The following is a 16,562-nucleotide window of genomic DNA, read 5'->3' on the forward strand; positions in this document are numbered from 1 at the left end:
TTGGATTTCCTTTCCCCTTTGGGACTACGCCAAGTCTGTTGTATGCCCCCGTCAGTCCCTTCCGCCGACGTCTCTCTCTCGTTTTGATCGCGCCTAAGCTGCCGTTTTTTTTTCCCTTTGCGTTCGTGTTGTGACTTGGTTTAAGCTACGGAGCGGGGCGCATCTTGCCCCTCCACACGTTCTCTCTCTCCGTTGACGTGTCGATCGCGCTCCTCACAGTTCTCTTTCCCTTTGGTTGTTGGCCGCGTGTGTATATGTATATTCTTTATTCTCCTTTTTACACCACGTTTGGTCTTGTGGGTCTCTCTCTCGATATACATATATATATATATATACCCGTTTTTGTGTGTGTTGTTGCGCTCTTGCAGGGTGGAGCGCAGCGGCGCCCTAAAAAAAAACGCTACGACCTCAGCAGGTCTGAAACAGCATCAGAAAAGGAGGAAGGCAGCTCGACCTCCCGTATCTCCTCTCGATAATCATGTCGTCACTTTTTACGGAAGTACCGGACAGCAACACGCTCTTCAAGGACACTGAGTTCATCGCAAGCAATCAAGATGTGGCAGATCAGTGGGTGTCCATTCGCGATCTGTATCCGAGCGGCGTGAACCAGCCGCTGCTGCCCGAAGTATTCTCGCGCGAGCAGTTCGGCCAGGGCAACCACTATGAATGCTTCATGCTCTCGGCACTTGCAACGCTGATCCGCTTCCCGGATGTGATCCGCAACTGCTTTGTGACGAAGAAGGTGCGCCAGGATGGCCGCTACACGTTCCAGTTCTTCCGCGGGCAGGAGTGGGTAAAGGTCGAGATCGACGACACCATTCCTTTAGAGGATGATGCGGTTCTGTACGCGCGGTCCCCGACTGAGCACTGGTGGCCGCTGCTGCTGGAGAAGGCGTACGCGAAGTTCTACACCGGCTACGACCACCTCGAGGGCTGCACGTTGCAGGAGACATTCCACGACCTGACAGGCAACCCGGTGCTGAACATCCCCATGGACGCCAAGCTGGCCAAGGCGGCCGGCGTCAATACTAAAGATGGACCTTACTGGTTGTTGATGGGTGAATGCCTGCTACGCGGCGACCATGTCTTGTCTGCCCTTACGAAGGATGCGGAACTGGAAAGCATCGGCATGCAGTCGGAGCAGCAATACGCAATTCTAGGTATCTTCTCTCTTACAGGATCTTCGGCACTGGACGACATCGTTATTCATCTGCACAACCCCTTCGAGGACGATGAGTACGAGTACAGCGGTCCCTTAAACAAGAACGACAGCAAGTGGACAGCGAAGCTGCGGCAGCAATACCCCGTAGATGACCGCTATTCCATCTTTATTCCGCTGAAGTTGTTTCTGAAATCCGTGAACTCCATCCAGCACTGCTTTATGCGCACCATCGATGCTGTGTCGCAAACGTACAGCGCCGCATGGAAGAGTGAGTCGGCCGGCGGCAACCCGACGAGTGTGTTGTGGCGCAAGAACCCGCTATTCCTGGTGCGAAACAGCGGCCCGGCGGAGGTCAAGATAGTCACGATGATACAGCAGGAAGACCAGCGCCGCTTCTCCGATCCGGATAGCGACACAACTTACGCTCAGTGTGGTGTTGTCGTGACTCGGTTCACCTACCAGCACCCGATACCGACCTTCTACGTCACCGGAAACAGCCACAAGACAATCTTCAAGGGCCTCTTCCTCAACTCGCGCGACGTGTCGAACGTATTTACGATCCCGGGGCACTCCATGTGCTACCTCGTCCCCTGCACCATGCAAAAAGGCGTCGAGGCTAGCTTTCAGTTATCGCTGTACCACCTCAAGGATCAAGATTACTCGCAGCTCTCAGTAGAGCAGCTGACCATCCCTGGCATGAACTGGGCCGGCCCTGCCACGAAAGATATTGAGCTGTGCCAGAAAAAAAAGGACCGTGCTGACTTCTACGTCGATGAAGGGACCGATATTCACATCCTCACGCACCAAACAAAGCCCTACGTCAGCAAGTCCGGCGGTGACGCCATGACGGAGGACTACATGGGCATGTACCTCTACGACGACACGGACCGCAAGATAGCCGGTGTGCACGCTGCCACGAACTTCCGCGAGATCAGCATCATCCACCGCCTCCCCCGCAGCGGTCGCTATGCCATCTCCATCACGTGCCCGCGTGCGAAGGGCGAGGTGCCGGCTTACATTACCATCGTTGGCTCGCACGCCTCGAACGTACGCATCGTCGACCCACCAGAGGATGCCACGATGTTCGACGATGAGGACATCATCGACGAAGGCGAAGACGCCGCCCTCGTGCACAACCCGATCGACTACGTCCCCGTCGTATTCGATGTGGCGCACCACGACGAGCAGGCCGAAAGCGATTCCCCGTTCGAGGACAAGCGCTTCTACGTGGACAACCGTGGTGCCACGAGCGAGCCATGGGTGCACATCGGCGACCTTTACCCCGAAGGCAAGACGAGGCCGCTGCTGCCGAACGAGCTGAGCCGCGACCAATTCGGGCAGGGCGACCACTACGACTGCAGTACGCTGACGGCGTTCGCGGCACTGCTGGAACACCACCCCGACGTGATCCGCAACTGCTTCATCTCGAAGAACCCGCGCAAGGATGGCCGCTACACGTTCCAGTTCCACCGCTACGGGCAGTGGATCAAGGTGGAGATCGACGACCGCATTCCGATGGTGAAGGGCGACACGGTGTTTTGCCGCTCGCCGACGCACCACTGGTGGCCGCTGCTGCTGGAGAAGGCGTACGCGAAGTTCTACACGCTTTACCAAAACCTCGAGAACCTTTCGCAGGAAGAGGTCTTTCACGACTATACAGGTCGTCCGTGCATCTCTGTGTCGACTGACCCGGCGCAGGCGAAGGTGAACATGTCCTACTTCGACGAGGCGCCCTACTGGAAGGAGCTGGCTAGCAAGTTGCCGGACTTGTGCACGACTGCACTGGCGAGCGGCCGAGAGGCGGAGCAGTACGGTTTGCTGAAGGGACGGCATTACGCGGTGCTGGATATTGTATCGATAGCCGATGGGGAACGGGTTAGTGACATGCTTGTGAAGATGTACAACCCGTATGAGGACTCGCCGTACACGGGTCCGATGAACGCCAAGGACGACGCCTGGACTAGTGAGCTGCAGAGCAGGTTTAGACCCGGAGATGATAGCCACGCTTTCTACATCCCTGCCGACAACTTTGTGACGGCGTTCTCGGCGATGCAGATGGGGTACGTTGGTGGCCTTGCGGAGCCTTCTCGGCACTTCAACAGCGAGTGGGGCCAGGACACCAATGGCGGGGACACGTCTCTCATATCATGGCGCAAGAACCCCTTGTTCATTTTTTCGAACCCGACAAACGACGTTGTGCAGCTCGTGGCAATGCTGCGTCAGCCGGATCAGCGACACTTGCTGCACACCATGCCAAACCAGGAGCTGGTCTATCCCATGAAAGGTCTTTCTGTCGCCCAGGCAAACCCCAGCGCTGCAGGCATTCCAACATACTTGGTCACGCTCGATAATCACCGTCTTATTCACCACGAGAAGCCGCTAGCAGTGCGCGAGGTGACCAACGTGCTGACGATTCCGCCACAGTCGGTGTGCTACGTCGCTGGGCACTGCAACAACCGCGCCGTTAGCAAATTTCTGCTCTCCTACTGGTTCATGCGGGGCGAGGATGGCGAGAAGCTGCGCATCGAACGCTACCGCCCAAAGGTGGCGCAGCACCAGCCGGCAATCGCGCACGTCGATCTCGGCAACCGCGCAAGCGAGCGGGTCGACTTTTTAATCGACACACCGACAGAGGTACATGCGGTACTTCGGCAGGAGAAGGCATTTGAGTCTCCTCAGGGCGGTGACGTGATCGCCCAAGACTATGTTGGCGTCTACTTGTACGATCTGCAGAACAATTGCATCAAAGGACTTCCCTCCGCCATGAACTACCGCGAGGTGAGTCTCGTGACGCACCTCGCGAAACCGGGCCACTATGTTTTCTTCATTACCTGCCCCCACAGTAGCGGTGACGTGCCATGCAGGGTGGAGATAGCTGCCGATGAGGATGCGCACGTGCGCATCACAGAGACGCCGCAGAATGCTGCCGCTCTGAGCGCTCTGGACATGGCCTTTCTCGATGCGCACCCGGAAAGTATTCCACTATCGGAGTTGCCCATTGACAGGGATCTCCCGTTCCAGGACGACTTGGCCGCACTCGAACGCCTCCTCAGCGACCCATCTGCGAGCGCGGAGGAGATTCAACGCCTCAAGGATTGCCTTAACGAGCGGGCGCATGCTCTGGCGAAGGCAATACTGGCCAGTGAGCGGCCGATCTACTTAATATCCCATGACCTCCATGCACTCAACCCGCTGCTCGACGACGACCAGGCGTACATGGATGCGGAACGTGAGCGGTACTACCTCAAACAGGATTTGCGCAATCACTACAAGTTGCCCGCACAGGAGGCGAAGCTGCGCAGCATCGCCGACAGCATCGCTGACGAGCTTCTCCATGTCGACCTCTCTTTCATCGAGGCACGTCCAGAGGGCATCCCACGCGACGCGATTCCAATGATCTCTGACAAGGCATTCGCCGAGATGACGACGGACCTGCTGCGTCTACGGCGTCGTCCGGAGCCGAATCCATCAGCCATTCGTGACGCTGAGCATCGCCTCAACGAAAGAGCAAAGGAATTGGCTCGAGCGATGCACGATACCGAGCGCACCTACCTCGATCAACAGCCGCAGCTCGTGCCTCTCGAATTGTTACCGCTTAACACAGATGAAAGCTTCTGCGCCGAGGAGGACGAACTCAGGCAGCTACTTCAATCGTCCCCCTCTGCTCAACAGACTATCGCCGCCTTACAAGCCAAGTTGAACAACCACGCTCATGAATTGGCGCGGCAGCTGAAGGATGGGGAGCGTGGCAAGCTCCTGGCCGCCTCGTACGAGGGCATACCGACGTCTGAGCTGCCACTCGACACGGATGCCGCTTTCCACGAGATGGAGGTGGAGCGGCTGCGGCGCGTGCGCACCTGTGCGGATGCGGATGCGGATGCGGAGGTTGCGCGTCTGGAGGACGAGATGCGGAATCGCGCGCGTGATCTGGCTGTGTCGAAGAAGGCGAGCGAGCGAGTGATGCTGCGGAGCATGGAGACGCCGCTGACGTCGGGGCAGCTGGACGCGCTGCTGGACAAGGACGCGGAGACTGCTGACATGGAGCGGAGGCTGCGCGAGCTGCGAAAGAAGCCGGACAAGAACGCTGCGGCGATCAAGGCGCTGGAGGAGGAGGTGCAGAAACGTGCGCAGGAGCTCGCTGACGGGCATCTTGCCGAGGAGCGTTCCAAGTGTTTGGCGGCAGAGTACGGAGGCCGCACGATGGGGGCACTTCCGCTGTGCGACGACGCTGCGTACCGTGACGCGGAGGCTGCGTACATGAAGATGCTCGAGTCTGACCACGCAGACGCTGCTGCGCTGCAGCGGCTGATCGACACAATGAACGAGCGTGCGGCGGGCATTGCCCACGACATGAACGTCGCCGACCGAGCCAAGTACCTGCCGAAGGCTCTTCGCGGTGTGCCTCTGCGGGCGCTGCCGCTGGACGATGACGACGAGTTTCGGCGTTTGGAGCACGAGCGTGCGCGTGCGGCGGGCACGCCTGGCCACAAGGCCGAGGTCGAAGCTCTGGAAGCGCAGCTCCTTGCCCGCGCGGATGAGTTGGCACGGGCCCGACTTGCGGGCGACCGCGCATATCTTGCGCCGGAGCCAGCGGGGATTCCTCTAGAGCTTGTGCCGCTGGACGAGGATGCCGAGTTCTGCGCGAAGGAGGCGCAGCGTGCGGAGCTGAAAGAGAACGGGAAGGCCGACCGGAGCGGCATAGCGCTCAGGGAGACGGAGCTGAACGCGCGTGCCGTAGAGGTTGCGCAGCAGCTGAAGGATGGGGAGCGTGGCAAGCTCCTGGCCGCCTCGTACGAGGGCATACCGACGTCTGAGCTGCCACTCGACACGGATGCCGCTTTCCACGAGATGGAGGTGGAATGGCTGAGGCTGAAGGTAATGGATAGGCAACCTAATGGGGCAACGAAGAGCAGCCTTCATGCTGCACTAAATCGCAGGGCAGCGGATTTGGCGCGTAGTCTTCGCGTTGCCGACCTCTCTTCTGTTGAGGCCGCTCCTCTTGGACTTTCGAAGGAGTTGCTGGATTTGCACAATGACAGTGTGTGTGCGGTGCTCATCAAGGAGGTGCGGCAGCTCCGCCAGAATGCTGTAGGCAACACTGCCGTTCTCCGGGAAAAGGAGTCGGCGTTGAATGACCGTGCCTTCGAGGTGGCGCGGAGGTTGCTGTCCGGCGACCGGTTGAGCTATCTTGGCCCCAAGCCGCTCAGCATTCTGCTGGAGCATATTCCGCTTGACGAGGATGATGTATTCCATGCCTTGGAGGTGGAGCGGAGCATGATGAAGGTTACTGACCCGGCCAACAGCGTCGCTGCTGTGCGGAAGGCAGAGAACATGCTGAAGGACCGCGCGTGCCAGCTGGCGGAGTTGGTGATGAAGGAAGATCTTGCCAACTTCCCTCCCAACTACCATGGCATCTGCACGAAGGATCTGAAGCCGCACTTCGATCGCCTCTTCAGTGAGGCAGCCGAGAAGCGTCGCGCCGGCATGCGCGACCGGACCATCACATTTAAGGAGAACCTTGAGCAAATCATGGACGACCGTCTGAACGAGCTTGCGCTGGAGCGGAAGGAAGGTGAGCTGTACTTCATTGACCCCAACCCAGAGGGTGTGCCGCTGCCAGAGCTGCCGCTGAGCACCGACAAGGCCTTCAATGACCTGCGGCAGGGGCGACAGGAGCTTAAGGAAAGCGACCCAATGGAAAACCGGAAGGCCATTGCTGGTCTAGAGGATGAGATGAACAGAAGAGCGGCGGAGCTTGCTCGCAGTGTGCTGAGTAGCGACTTGGACGGCTTGGACAAGCTTCCATTGGGTATTCCGCTGGACCTGTTGAAACCGCGCCAAGACGCCGAAGTGGTGCGGCTAATCGAAGAGCTGCGGCGGTCGAAGCGGCTGCCACAGCTGAAGCACAATGTCGCGGAGCTGCAGGCAAAGCTGAACGAGCGCGTACACGAGCTTGCCACGGCGGCGCTGGAAGAAGGGCGTGATGCATACCTCGACCCCCACCCTGAAGGGGTGCCGCGTGAGATACTGCCGCTGCGTACTGACGCCGTGTTCCAAAAGGAGGTGCAGCGGGCAATTCTGCGTCTGCAGGACCCCGCCAAGCACGCTGGTGCTATAGCGCATCTGGAGAGCGAGCTCAAGGCTTGCGTGAAAGAGTTGGCACTTGCGCAGAAGGAGGAGGACCTGCGCGGTCTGGATCAGCAACCCCACGACCTGCCGCTGACACTCCTGCAGCCGCACCAGGACGCCCAGCTCGGGAAGATGATAGATGAGCTGCGCTGGCTGAAGGCGTCGGAAGGCGATCAGCACATTGCGGTAAAGGAGGTGCAGTCTCGCATGAACGACCGTTGCTACGCGATGGCAGACAGTGCCATGAAGGGCGACCGCTGTTACCTGGATCCGAAGCCGGAGAAGGTGCCACTCAGGCGCCTGCCGCTCGACACGGATGCCGCCTTCCACGCTCTTGAGGTGGAGCGGGCAAAGCTGAAGCTGACAGACCCCAGGAAGAACGAGCACAAAATCGCCGGCTTGGAGGCTCAACTGAACAGCCGCGCAGCGGAGCTGGCCAGGGCTGTGAAGAAGGCAGATCTCAAGTCGGTGGAACAGACACCGCGCGGTATCCCGTTGGAGCTACTGAACCTGCATGAGGACCCCACGTTTAGTGCGTTGATTGCGGAGAAGGAGCAGCTGCCCGAGGGTCACAGCGCAGATTTGGCCGCCAGGCTGCTCAGCTCGATGAACGAATGCGCGATGAAGGCAGCCGACAAGCTTCTCCGTGGCGACCGCGGTTACCTCGATCAGGACCCGGAGGGTCTGCCTCTTGGGCATCTGCCTCTTGACACCGACACGGCCTTCCATGAGATGGAGGTGGAGCGGGCACTTTTGAAGGCGCGCGATCCTGTCAAGAACTCCTCCACCATAAAGGACCTCGAGGCCCAACTAAACAAACGCGCGCACGATCTGGCGAATGCGGCACTCGCGATGGATCGTGGCTACCTCAGCCCGAGGCCGGAAGGTGTGTCGATCGAGGAGCTGCCACTCTTCACGGACAGCAAGTTCCACTCGCTGGAGGTGGAGCGGGCGAAGTTGAAGATGTCCCGCGCGGATGGGCACGCGGAGCGCATGCAAGAGTTGGAGGGCCGCCTCAACAAACGCGCGGCGAGTCTGGCGAGGGAGCAACTCGAGGAGGACCTGAAAGGACTGGACCAGGAACCTGAGGGCTACCCGCTCAACTTTCTGCGGCCTCACAACGACGCGGTCTTTGCTGCGGAGGTGGTGTCGCTGCGGCGGGCAAAGAAGGAGCCGCTGGTAAGTGCGGCGAAGGTGCGCGACGCGCAAGAGGCTCTGAATGTACGCGCTCACGTGCTCGCGAGGGAGCGCATTGCGGCGGACCGCGCTCGGCTGGACCAGGAACCGGAGAATGTTCCGTTGTCACTGCTAACGCTTGAGGAAGATGCGCTGTTTGTGGCGATGGAAATGAAGCTCCGATCGCTGAAGGCTTCTGACAAGCAGAGCCCGAGGGCGATCGCCGAGGCGGAGGGGCGGATGAACGACCGCGTGCACGTGATGGCAGCCAAGGTGAAGGCGGAGGGCCGCGACTTTCTTCGAAGCAAGTCGTTTGATATTCCGAAGGAGCTGCTGGCCCTGGACGCGGACAAGGCCTTTGTGGCCATGGAGAAAGAGCTTTGGAAGCAGAAGCAGCAGCCACATGCCCCTCGCTCCTCCAGCGCCGCCGCCGACTTGCGACGCAAGCTGCAGGCGCGGGCCGACGAGGTGGGTGAAGCGCAGCTGAAGAATGACCGTGACAAGTACCTCGACATGCAGCCCGAAGGTGTGGACCTGTGCGACATCCCGCTCGACACCGACCATGCTTACCACGGAATGGAAGTCAAGCGGGCAATCCTGCTGGCCCAAGACGCGACCGGGACAAGGTCCGCAGTGGAGGAACTGGATAAGGAGCTGAATGCGCGCGCCCACGAGTTGGCGCACGAAATCGTCGTGGGCGATCGCGGCTACTTGCCTGAAGAGATGCACGGCATCCCTGTGGAGGAGCTGCCGCTGGACACGGACAGGAAGTTCATGAAGCTGGAGCGGCAGCGCCGTGCGCACAAGCGCTCACCTGACATGAAGAAGGAAGTGGCGGCTGATGAGGAGGAGCTACGCAATCACGCGCTGAAGTTGGCGGACGAGGTGATTGCGATGGATTTGGAGCCCATCAAGGCGTCCTACCGCGGCATCGCGAAGGAGGAGCTTAACCTGCACGCTGACGTGGCGTTTCGCGAGCTCGCGAAGAAGCGCCGCCGGCATCGTGGTAAGGGGCGAGTCGAGGCGGCGGAGGTGGCCGCCATCGAGGACGAAATGGACCGCCGCGCCTGTGAGATTGCCGATGACTTGATCACAGCCGAGCGTGCTTTCCTCGACCCCCAGCCGGAGGGCATGTACATTAACGAAGTTCCGCTCGATGACGACCCGACATTCCAGAAGCTGGAACAGGAGTACCGCCGGCGCCGCAGGGACCCACGCTCGGCGAAGCAGAATGGAGATGTGCTTCGCGAGCTCACCGAGGCGATGAACCGGCGCTCCCACACCCTCGCTCGGGCCGCCTTTGCAAAGACCCGCGGCTTCATGGAGCAGGAGCAGGAGGGCATCCCGTTGGCGGAGCTCGGCCTGGACGAGGATCCAGAGTTCAAGGAGGCGGAAATCGCGCGGTACCGCATGAACCACAGCGCCTCTCCCAACGCGGCCACGGTGGCCGAGATGGAATTGCGCATGAACGAAAGAGCGAGGGAGCTTGCGTGGGCAACACTGGCTGCCGACCGCGTCTTTCTGGACCCCATGCCGGAAGGCGTGCTGCTGGGGGAGCTGCCGCTGGACTCGGACAAGGAGTTCGGCGACCTTGCAAGAGAGCGGCGCCGTCGCAAGAAAACGCTGAAGGGAGGCATAGGTGAGGCCGAAGTCAGGGCTATCGAGGAGAAGATGAACGCTCGTTCGCACGAGCTGGCCAAGGAGTTTCTAGAGGCGGAGCGGGCCTTTCTGTCACGCGAACCGGAAGGTGTGCCGCTGGCTCATTTGCCCCTCAACGCCGACTCACTGTTCCGCGCAATGGAGGACGAGCGACTGCAGCTAAAACGCGAGCCTCTCGGCAACGCCGCGATTATAGCGGCAAAGGAGACGGATTTGGAGGATAGAGCACACGTGATTGCCAAGGATCTGCTTCGCAAAGAGCGCGCGTTTCTCGATCAGGAGCCGCTTGGCGTGCCGCTGGAGGAGCTGCCTCTGAATCACGACGAGATCCTCAACCCTATCGAGCGCAAGCGCCGTGCACTGCGGAGGCATCCCAAACGCAACCACGAGGCCATTCGCGCCTGCGAAGAGCAGATGGCGGACCGCGTTGGGCAGATTGCGGAGGATTTTGTACAGAAGGAGCGGGCGTTTCTGGATCAGAACCCGGAGGGGGTCCCGCTGCGTTACCTGCCCCTCAACACAGATCGCGAGTTCCATGAGAGGGAGCTGCAGCGCCGTAAGCTGCGCCTGCGCCGCGAAAAGAACCGCAGCGAGCTTGCCGACACGGAGCGGAAGATGAACGAGCGTGTGCACGTGCTCGCCAAGGATCTGGTCCTCAAGGGTCGCGCCTTCCTGCACTCGGAGCCGTGCGGCGTGCCTATCGCAGATGTTCCGTTAAACGAAGACGAGGACTTCCGCAAGATGGAGGAGCAGCGTCGTGCCCTTAAAGAGGCGGGCCGCAGCGCCGCTTGCGTGAAGACGATCGAGGAAAAGCTGAACAATCGCGCCGAGGAACTGGCGCAAGGGTTGCTGGACGACGAGCGAGCCTTCATGGACTGCGCTCCGCTCGGCATTCCACTGCACGACCTGCCGCTCAACACGGACCGTCGAATGCGCGAAATTGAGCGAACGCGGCGGCATCTTCGTAAGTTTGATCCGGAAGGTGGTGCGGTCGATATTGCAGTGCTGGAGACGGGCATGAACGCTCGCGCGTACGAGTTGGCCGATCAGCTGCTGAGCAGCGACCGGGACTACCTGCAACCGGAGCCGTGTGGCGTGCCGCTAGCGGATCTCCCGCTGCACACGGATCGCATCTTCCACGAAAAGGAACTGGCGCGCTTCCGTGCGAAGAAGAAAGGTCAGACAGACCTGTTTCAGATGGAGGATGAACTGAACGAGCGGGCCATGGAGCTGGCGGCGGAATTCATTCAGACGGAGCGCGCGTACCTCGACCAGGAGCCGGAGGGCATTCCACTTGAACGGCTGCCGTTGGATACGGACCCGATCTTTCACAACATTGAGCTGGAGCGGCGGCGTCTGAAGCGTAGCGGCGAGAACTCGCCCCAGGTGCTGGAGCTGGAGCGCCTGCTGAACCGTCGCGCGCATGAGCTGTCGATGGAGCTTCGAGGGTGGCAGGACCCGGAGTTCCACGCGGCCAATGAGCACGTGGCGGAGCAGTGGGTGCGCGTGTGCGATCTGTACCCCGAGGGCCGCTACGAGGACTTCGTGCCGGCAGCCCTGGCGCCGGGTGACGTCGTGTCCGCGCCGCAGGACATGAGCTACCTTGTCCCGTTCATTGCCGCTCTGGCGCAGCACCCGGTGCTGCTGCGGCGTCTCATAGTTACGAAGGAGGCCCCAGTCAACGCACCTTACACGTTCATCTTCTTCGATCCCCACGGCAATCCTGTATACGTAGATGTCGACGACCGCGTGCCGTGCGACGACAATCGGGAGCCGAAGTTCGCGCAGTCGCCATACAACCTATGGTACCCGCTGTTGCTGGAGAAAGCGTACGCCAAGTTCGTCGGCGGCTACGACCAGCTCATCAACTGTACCTCTCTGGAGACGCTGCGTGACCTTACGGGTCGCCCTGTGACGCACACCCCTTTCAAACGGAAGCTGGCGGAGGCTGGCAACCTCGACAACTATATGACCGTGGACTTCTGGCTAGGCGTGAAAGAGGGCATGGCGCGCGGTGACGTGGTCGTATGCTCGTCAAACGCTGAGGTACCGAATGGCATTCATCCCTGCTGCAGCTACGCGCTCGTCGACGTGGTCATCACGCTGGAGGGCTCCGTGAACCCGTCCGACATTGTCATCAAGCTGGAGAACTCGTACCGCAATGGTGAGCCGGTCTACACCGGTCCACTCTGCCACACGGACGTGAACTGGAGCCTGGCGCTGCAGCGCGTGTGCCAGTACGACCCGGAGAGGGACGACGTGCTCTACCTGCCCCTGCCCACGTTTGTGCGCAACTTCTCGAGCATGCAGACGTGCCACATCAACTGCGGCGACCGGCTCACGGTGGCGGGCATGTGGAACGATCGCACAAGCGGCGGCAACGCCAACTTCACGACCTTCCGCAACAACCCCATCTTCATTCTTCAGAACAACAGCTCTCGTCCGGCGACCGTTCTAGCAGAGCTTCGCCACGCGGCGCCACAGTTCGTCGATCCTGAAGGACGCAGTCACTACCCACAGTCGGGTATTGCCCTCATGGAGCCGACGTCTTCGACAGCCCCGCTGACGCCCTTGATCACAAACAGCACGGCCCGCTTCCTGCATAAGAGCATCATGCTCGACTCGCGTGAGGTGTGTAGCGTGATGGAGGTGCCTGCACACAGCACGTGTCTTTTCATTCCCTACACAGCCAACCCAGGCCAGCACGGCGCCTTCTACGTCTCTGTCTACCCAGGATCGGCGAAGGTCGCGCTCACCCCGCTTCACTACTGCGGACTCTCGCGAGAGCCAAAGAGCGCCGCTGTGACGCTGACACCCGGTGCAGAGGGGCAGCGAGTGGACTTCACGATCAGCAGCCCTTGCGATGTGCATGTGCTGCTGCGCCAGGAGAAGATGACAGACCGAATGGCCGCGATCAAGGGCGATGCTATTGCCGAAGACGACGTGGTGATGGTGGCGTTCAGCGACCAGGCAATGAAGCTTACCTCCTCTGGCGATCCGACAAACGCGCGCGAGCACTCGCTTGTGTTCAGGGCAGAGAAGCCGGGCTACTATTCGCTTCTCCTCACATCCCCTAATGAACCTTTCTCTGGCGACAACCCGTGCACCGTGAGCATCTTCACCCCGAAGCGGGTAATGGTACGTTTTGTTGCGCCTCCTGCCGGGGCACGGCAGCTGCAACACACCCGCTTCCCGAAACTGCCACAAAAGCTCGCTGCGGCTTTGGGTGGTAACAACCCGCGTCAGTCGCGAGGGGCCTCCACGGCGTGTCAGTCGCAGCAGCGGCAGCATGATGAGAGGCTGCCACCACTGCGCAAAAACGGTGCCAGTACCCTGAGTTCCGGTTCCGTCTCGCGCGGCGACAGGTTTACTTGCAGTTTTTAAGGTGCTCGATGCGCAGCAAGGCGTGCAATGTGGACTGTGTTGGGCCACGAGCGAGACAGGTTCACGAGAGGAGGAGAGGATGAGGCAGACGCAGCTGACAGCAGCCTTCGATGACTGCGCCCTCTCCTTGCTTTTGACGCGTCTCTCGCACATTGCGTTGCCCCGTTCTTGCGAAGATCACTCCTTCCTACCATGTTCGTTCACCACTTCCCGTGTGTTGCGGGATGATGTTTACGTTGCACGTCTCGTATCGGCCATGGTGGCCTGGTCTGCTGAAGGACGAACCTGTTTATGCGGACCACTCCGGTGTGCGTAACGTTCTGCAGGTGCCCCTTTCTTTCCCTGTGAATCCGTGTAGGCGCATGCGTGGAGGTGCCTTGGCTGTCTCCTGTCTTGCGTTCGTGCTTTTAGGCGTTGCTGTTTTGTTGGTTGTTCTCGATCCCCGCGCCGCGCTTCCTTGTCTACGAACGCCTTTTCCCACTCATTAATCTACGGCTTTCCGTCGGTGTCAGGGGACCGTTTCGACTGTCTCGGCGCTGTGTGTGTCTGTGTTCGTTAGTGCGTGTGCGCGTGCCGATACGTGTGGGCATGCGCCAAGGAGAGGAAGAGGGTGCACGGATAGAACAGCGTCCGGGGGCGATGACGGGGAAAGGGCGGCGAGACACGAGTGTTGTAAACAAGAAAGGGCGACAAAAAGCGAAGGAAGAGCGCGTGCATGTATGTGGCAGCTGGCATGGGTTAACGGGGCAGCACGACGTCGAGAATGGCAGGCGGGCAAGAGGAGGGGGCGCAGTGCTTTGTGAGTGCGACTCTGCCTTACTCGATGCGTGCGCGTCGATCGTTTCTCGTCGTGACCTTCTGTCGAGAGCTTCAGTTAGCGGGACGAAGCGGGCCGTGCTGTTCTGCATGTTATGTCACGTGCGTGTGCGCGAACCCTCGTGAGGGATGGAGGCGCTTGCTCGTCGACACCTGTTTATGTTTGTCCAATGCAGAATGCCACAGTAGCACCATAGAGGCCTGTTGCACCGCTGCACGGCGTTTGAAGGGAGCGACTTCATGCGGACAGCGTTTTGTTGCTGTCTTCGGATTCCCCTCACCGTGACACTCTGCCTTGTCGCTCCTGGGCTATATGTGATCGCCGCGATGGGTACTGAGAAGCATGTTCTTTGCTTCCATCACAGCCCCATCAGGTGCACGCGCTCCGCTTCGTCTATCTTTATCTTCGCTGCGAAGCTGGACGTTGCGCCGCGCTGAGCGAGAGGCAAGGGGTGAGGGCGCATAAATTGCTTCTCCGACGTTACCATGTATCTATGTGTGCAGGGCTGGTGTTTGGCGATAATGACGATCGTGGTTGCAACCGAGGAGAGATGGCTTGGGAAAACAGAAAAACAGTGGCTTTTTCTCCAAAACCTTCACCGACCGCCGTACTCGTGGACGCACCCTGCCTGCACACACACATACACACGAAGTCATGCAGTCTCGCCACCCCCAACTAAGTTGAAAACGGAGCGGAAGTGCACGAAAAGCGAAAAAGAGCATCTGCTTTTTCATGTCGATGAGGGAGTGGGTGATCATCTGAGGCGTTCGCACGAGCTCGGCCGGTTCTTCTGAGGAGGGTGTGCACGTGTCGATGCTCCGCCTCTCTCTCCCTTCCTATCTCGACAAGTATGTACTTCTTTTGTTTTACTTTCTGCAGTGTGCATCGATGTTTGCTTTTTTTTTTCGCCCTTTTAAAGACTCTGCGTGCTCGCACGTCGGTGCGTGTGTACTTCCCGTTTTGAACGTGTTCTTTCTTGGTCTTGTTGTTTGGCATCTTCTTTGCTTCTCATATATCTATAGTTCCGCGTCGCCGGTTGTCTACCGCCACCATCGCTCTTGTCCACACCGCACGCACACTGCGCGTGCGCGGCTGCGTAGTGTGCAGATGCCTTCTTCTATGGATGTAATCTTTCATGTCGTTTTTTTTTTTTGGTGGCATGCGGGCATATGGCAATTCGCTGCCGACGTTGTGGGAACTTTGTTTTCTTTCCGTGATTGATGCCCCCCCCAGCACCATTACTCACTCTCCCCACTCGGGTGTATGAAAACGCTCCTGTATTCCTGATGTATGATCCGTAGCACGCGCGAGTATCTGATGTACAGAGTCTTTGTATTCCTACACGGTCTACTTGTCTCGCTTTGACAACTTACCGAAAAAAAAAAGAAAGACAAAACAACTCACTTCACCTGAAGGGAAGTGCAGTGGGTTTTTTATACTCTGCCGCCACCACTGCTTGTACCCCCTCCCCCTCCCCCCAATCTCGCCACCCTTACACCTTTCTTGTAGAGAAGGCGAGTGATCTCGGGCCTTGCTGATGTAGCCATCCTGCAGAACAAGTGGGAACGAACCAGCGAGATCCGAAACCGAAGCCCTGGTGGCAAACAGCATTGCTCGCAGACAAGTAGCTGGCTTTGTAAGAATGTCGTGCACCGCTCTGCACGTCGCAGCATCACTCAGCGGCCATGCTAGTCTACCTCGGCAACCATATCGATATTGGTCGACACTTTTTGTCTCCTTCTATCGCCTTTTCCCTCTCTGCCTCTCACCCCTCTCCGTATGCTGCCTGGACACCCCCGCTGCCACGCGTTACTCGACACATGCACCCACAGAAATCCTGCTCCACAAGCTCAGAGAAGGACCACAGCGTACGCGCAAAAACGCAAGCGCTGCCGCACACCTCATCGCGTGTCCTGTAGTCTTCTCTTTGCCTCCCTTTCCGCTTTTACTCAGAGAAGTTGGGAGTGTCGCGGTCGGGCGCATCCGCGCACCCAGCAACATCTTCAGCCGGGGACACTCAACATCTGCTCCCCCATCAATCGTTTCCTCTCACCAGGCCCAGGCGTTTCTCACCCGTTGTGGGGTGGTCCTCTTGCGCATCAGCCAGCAATACTGACTGGCTCTTTTCTGTTTTTTTTTTCGTTTTTGTACAGTGTGCTTCCCCGTTACATCAAGCCTCTTCTCTCGACCTCTCCCCCTCCCCCGAGACACCCACGCCATCATCCCCGACGCCAT

The 16,562-nt window shown here is 59.3% G+C and overlaps 1 protein-coding gene across 1 annotated transcript; it reads left to right on the forward strand.

Moving 5' to 3' along the window:
* Positions 1-478: 478 nt before the first annotated feature.
* On the forward strand, positions 479-13,510 carry LINJ_27_2520 (putative cysteine peptidase, Clan CA, family C2; the record flags this gene model as incomplete). Its single annotated transcript, XM_003392574.1, has 1 exon — positions 479-13,510. The coding sequence occupies one exon, from the start codon at positions 479-481 to the stop codon at positions 13,508-13,510; it is 13,032 nt and encodes a 4,343-aa protein (XP_003392622.1).
* Positions 13,511-16,562: the final 3,052 nt, after the last annotated feature.

This window comes from Leishmania infantum, chromosome 27 (assembly GCF_000002875.2).
Source record: "Leishmania infantum JPCM5 genome chromosome 27".
Classification (NCBI taxonomy): domain Eukaryota; phylum Euglenozoa; class Kinetoplastea; order Trypanosomatida; family Trypanosomatidae; genus Leishmania; species Leishmania infantum.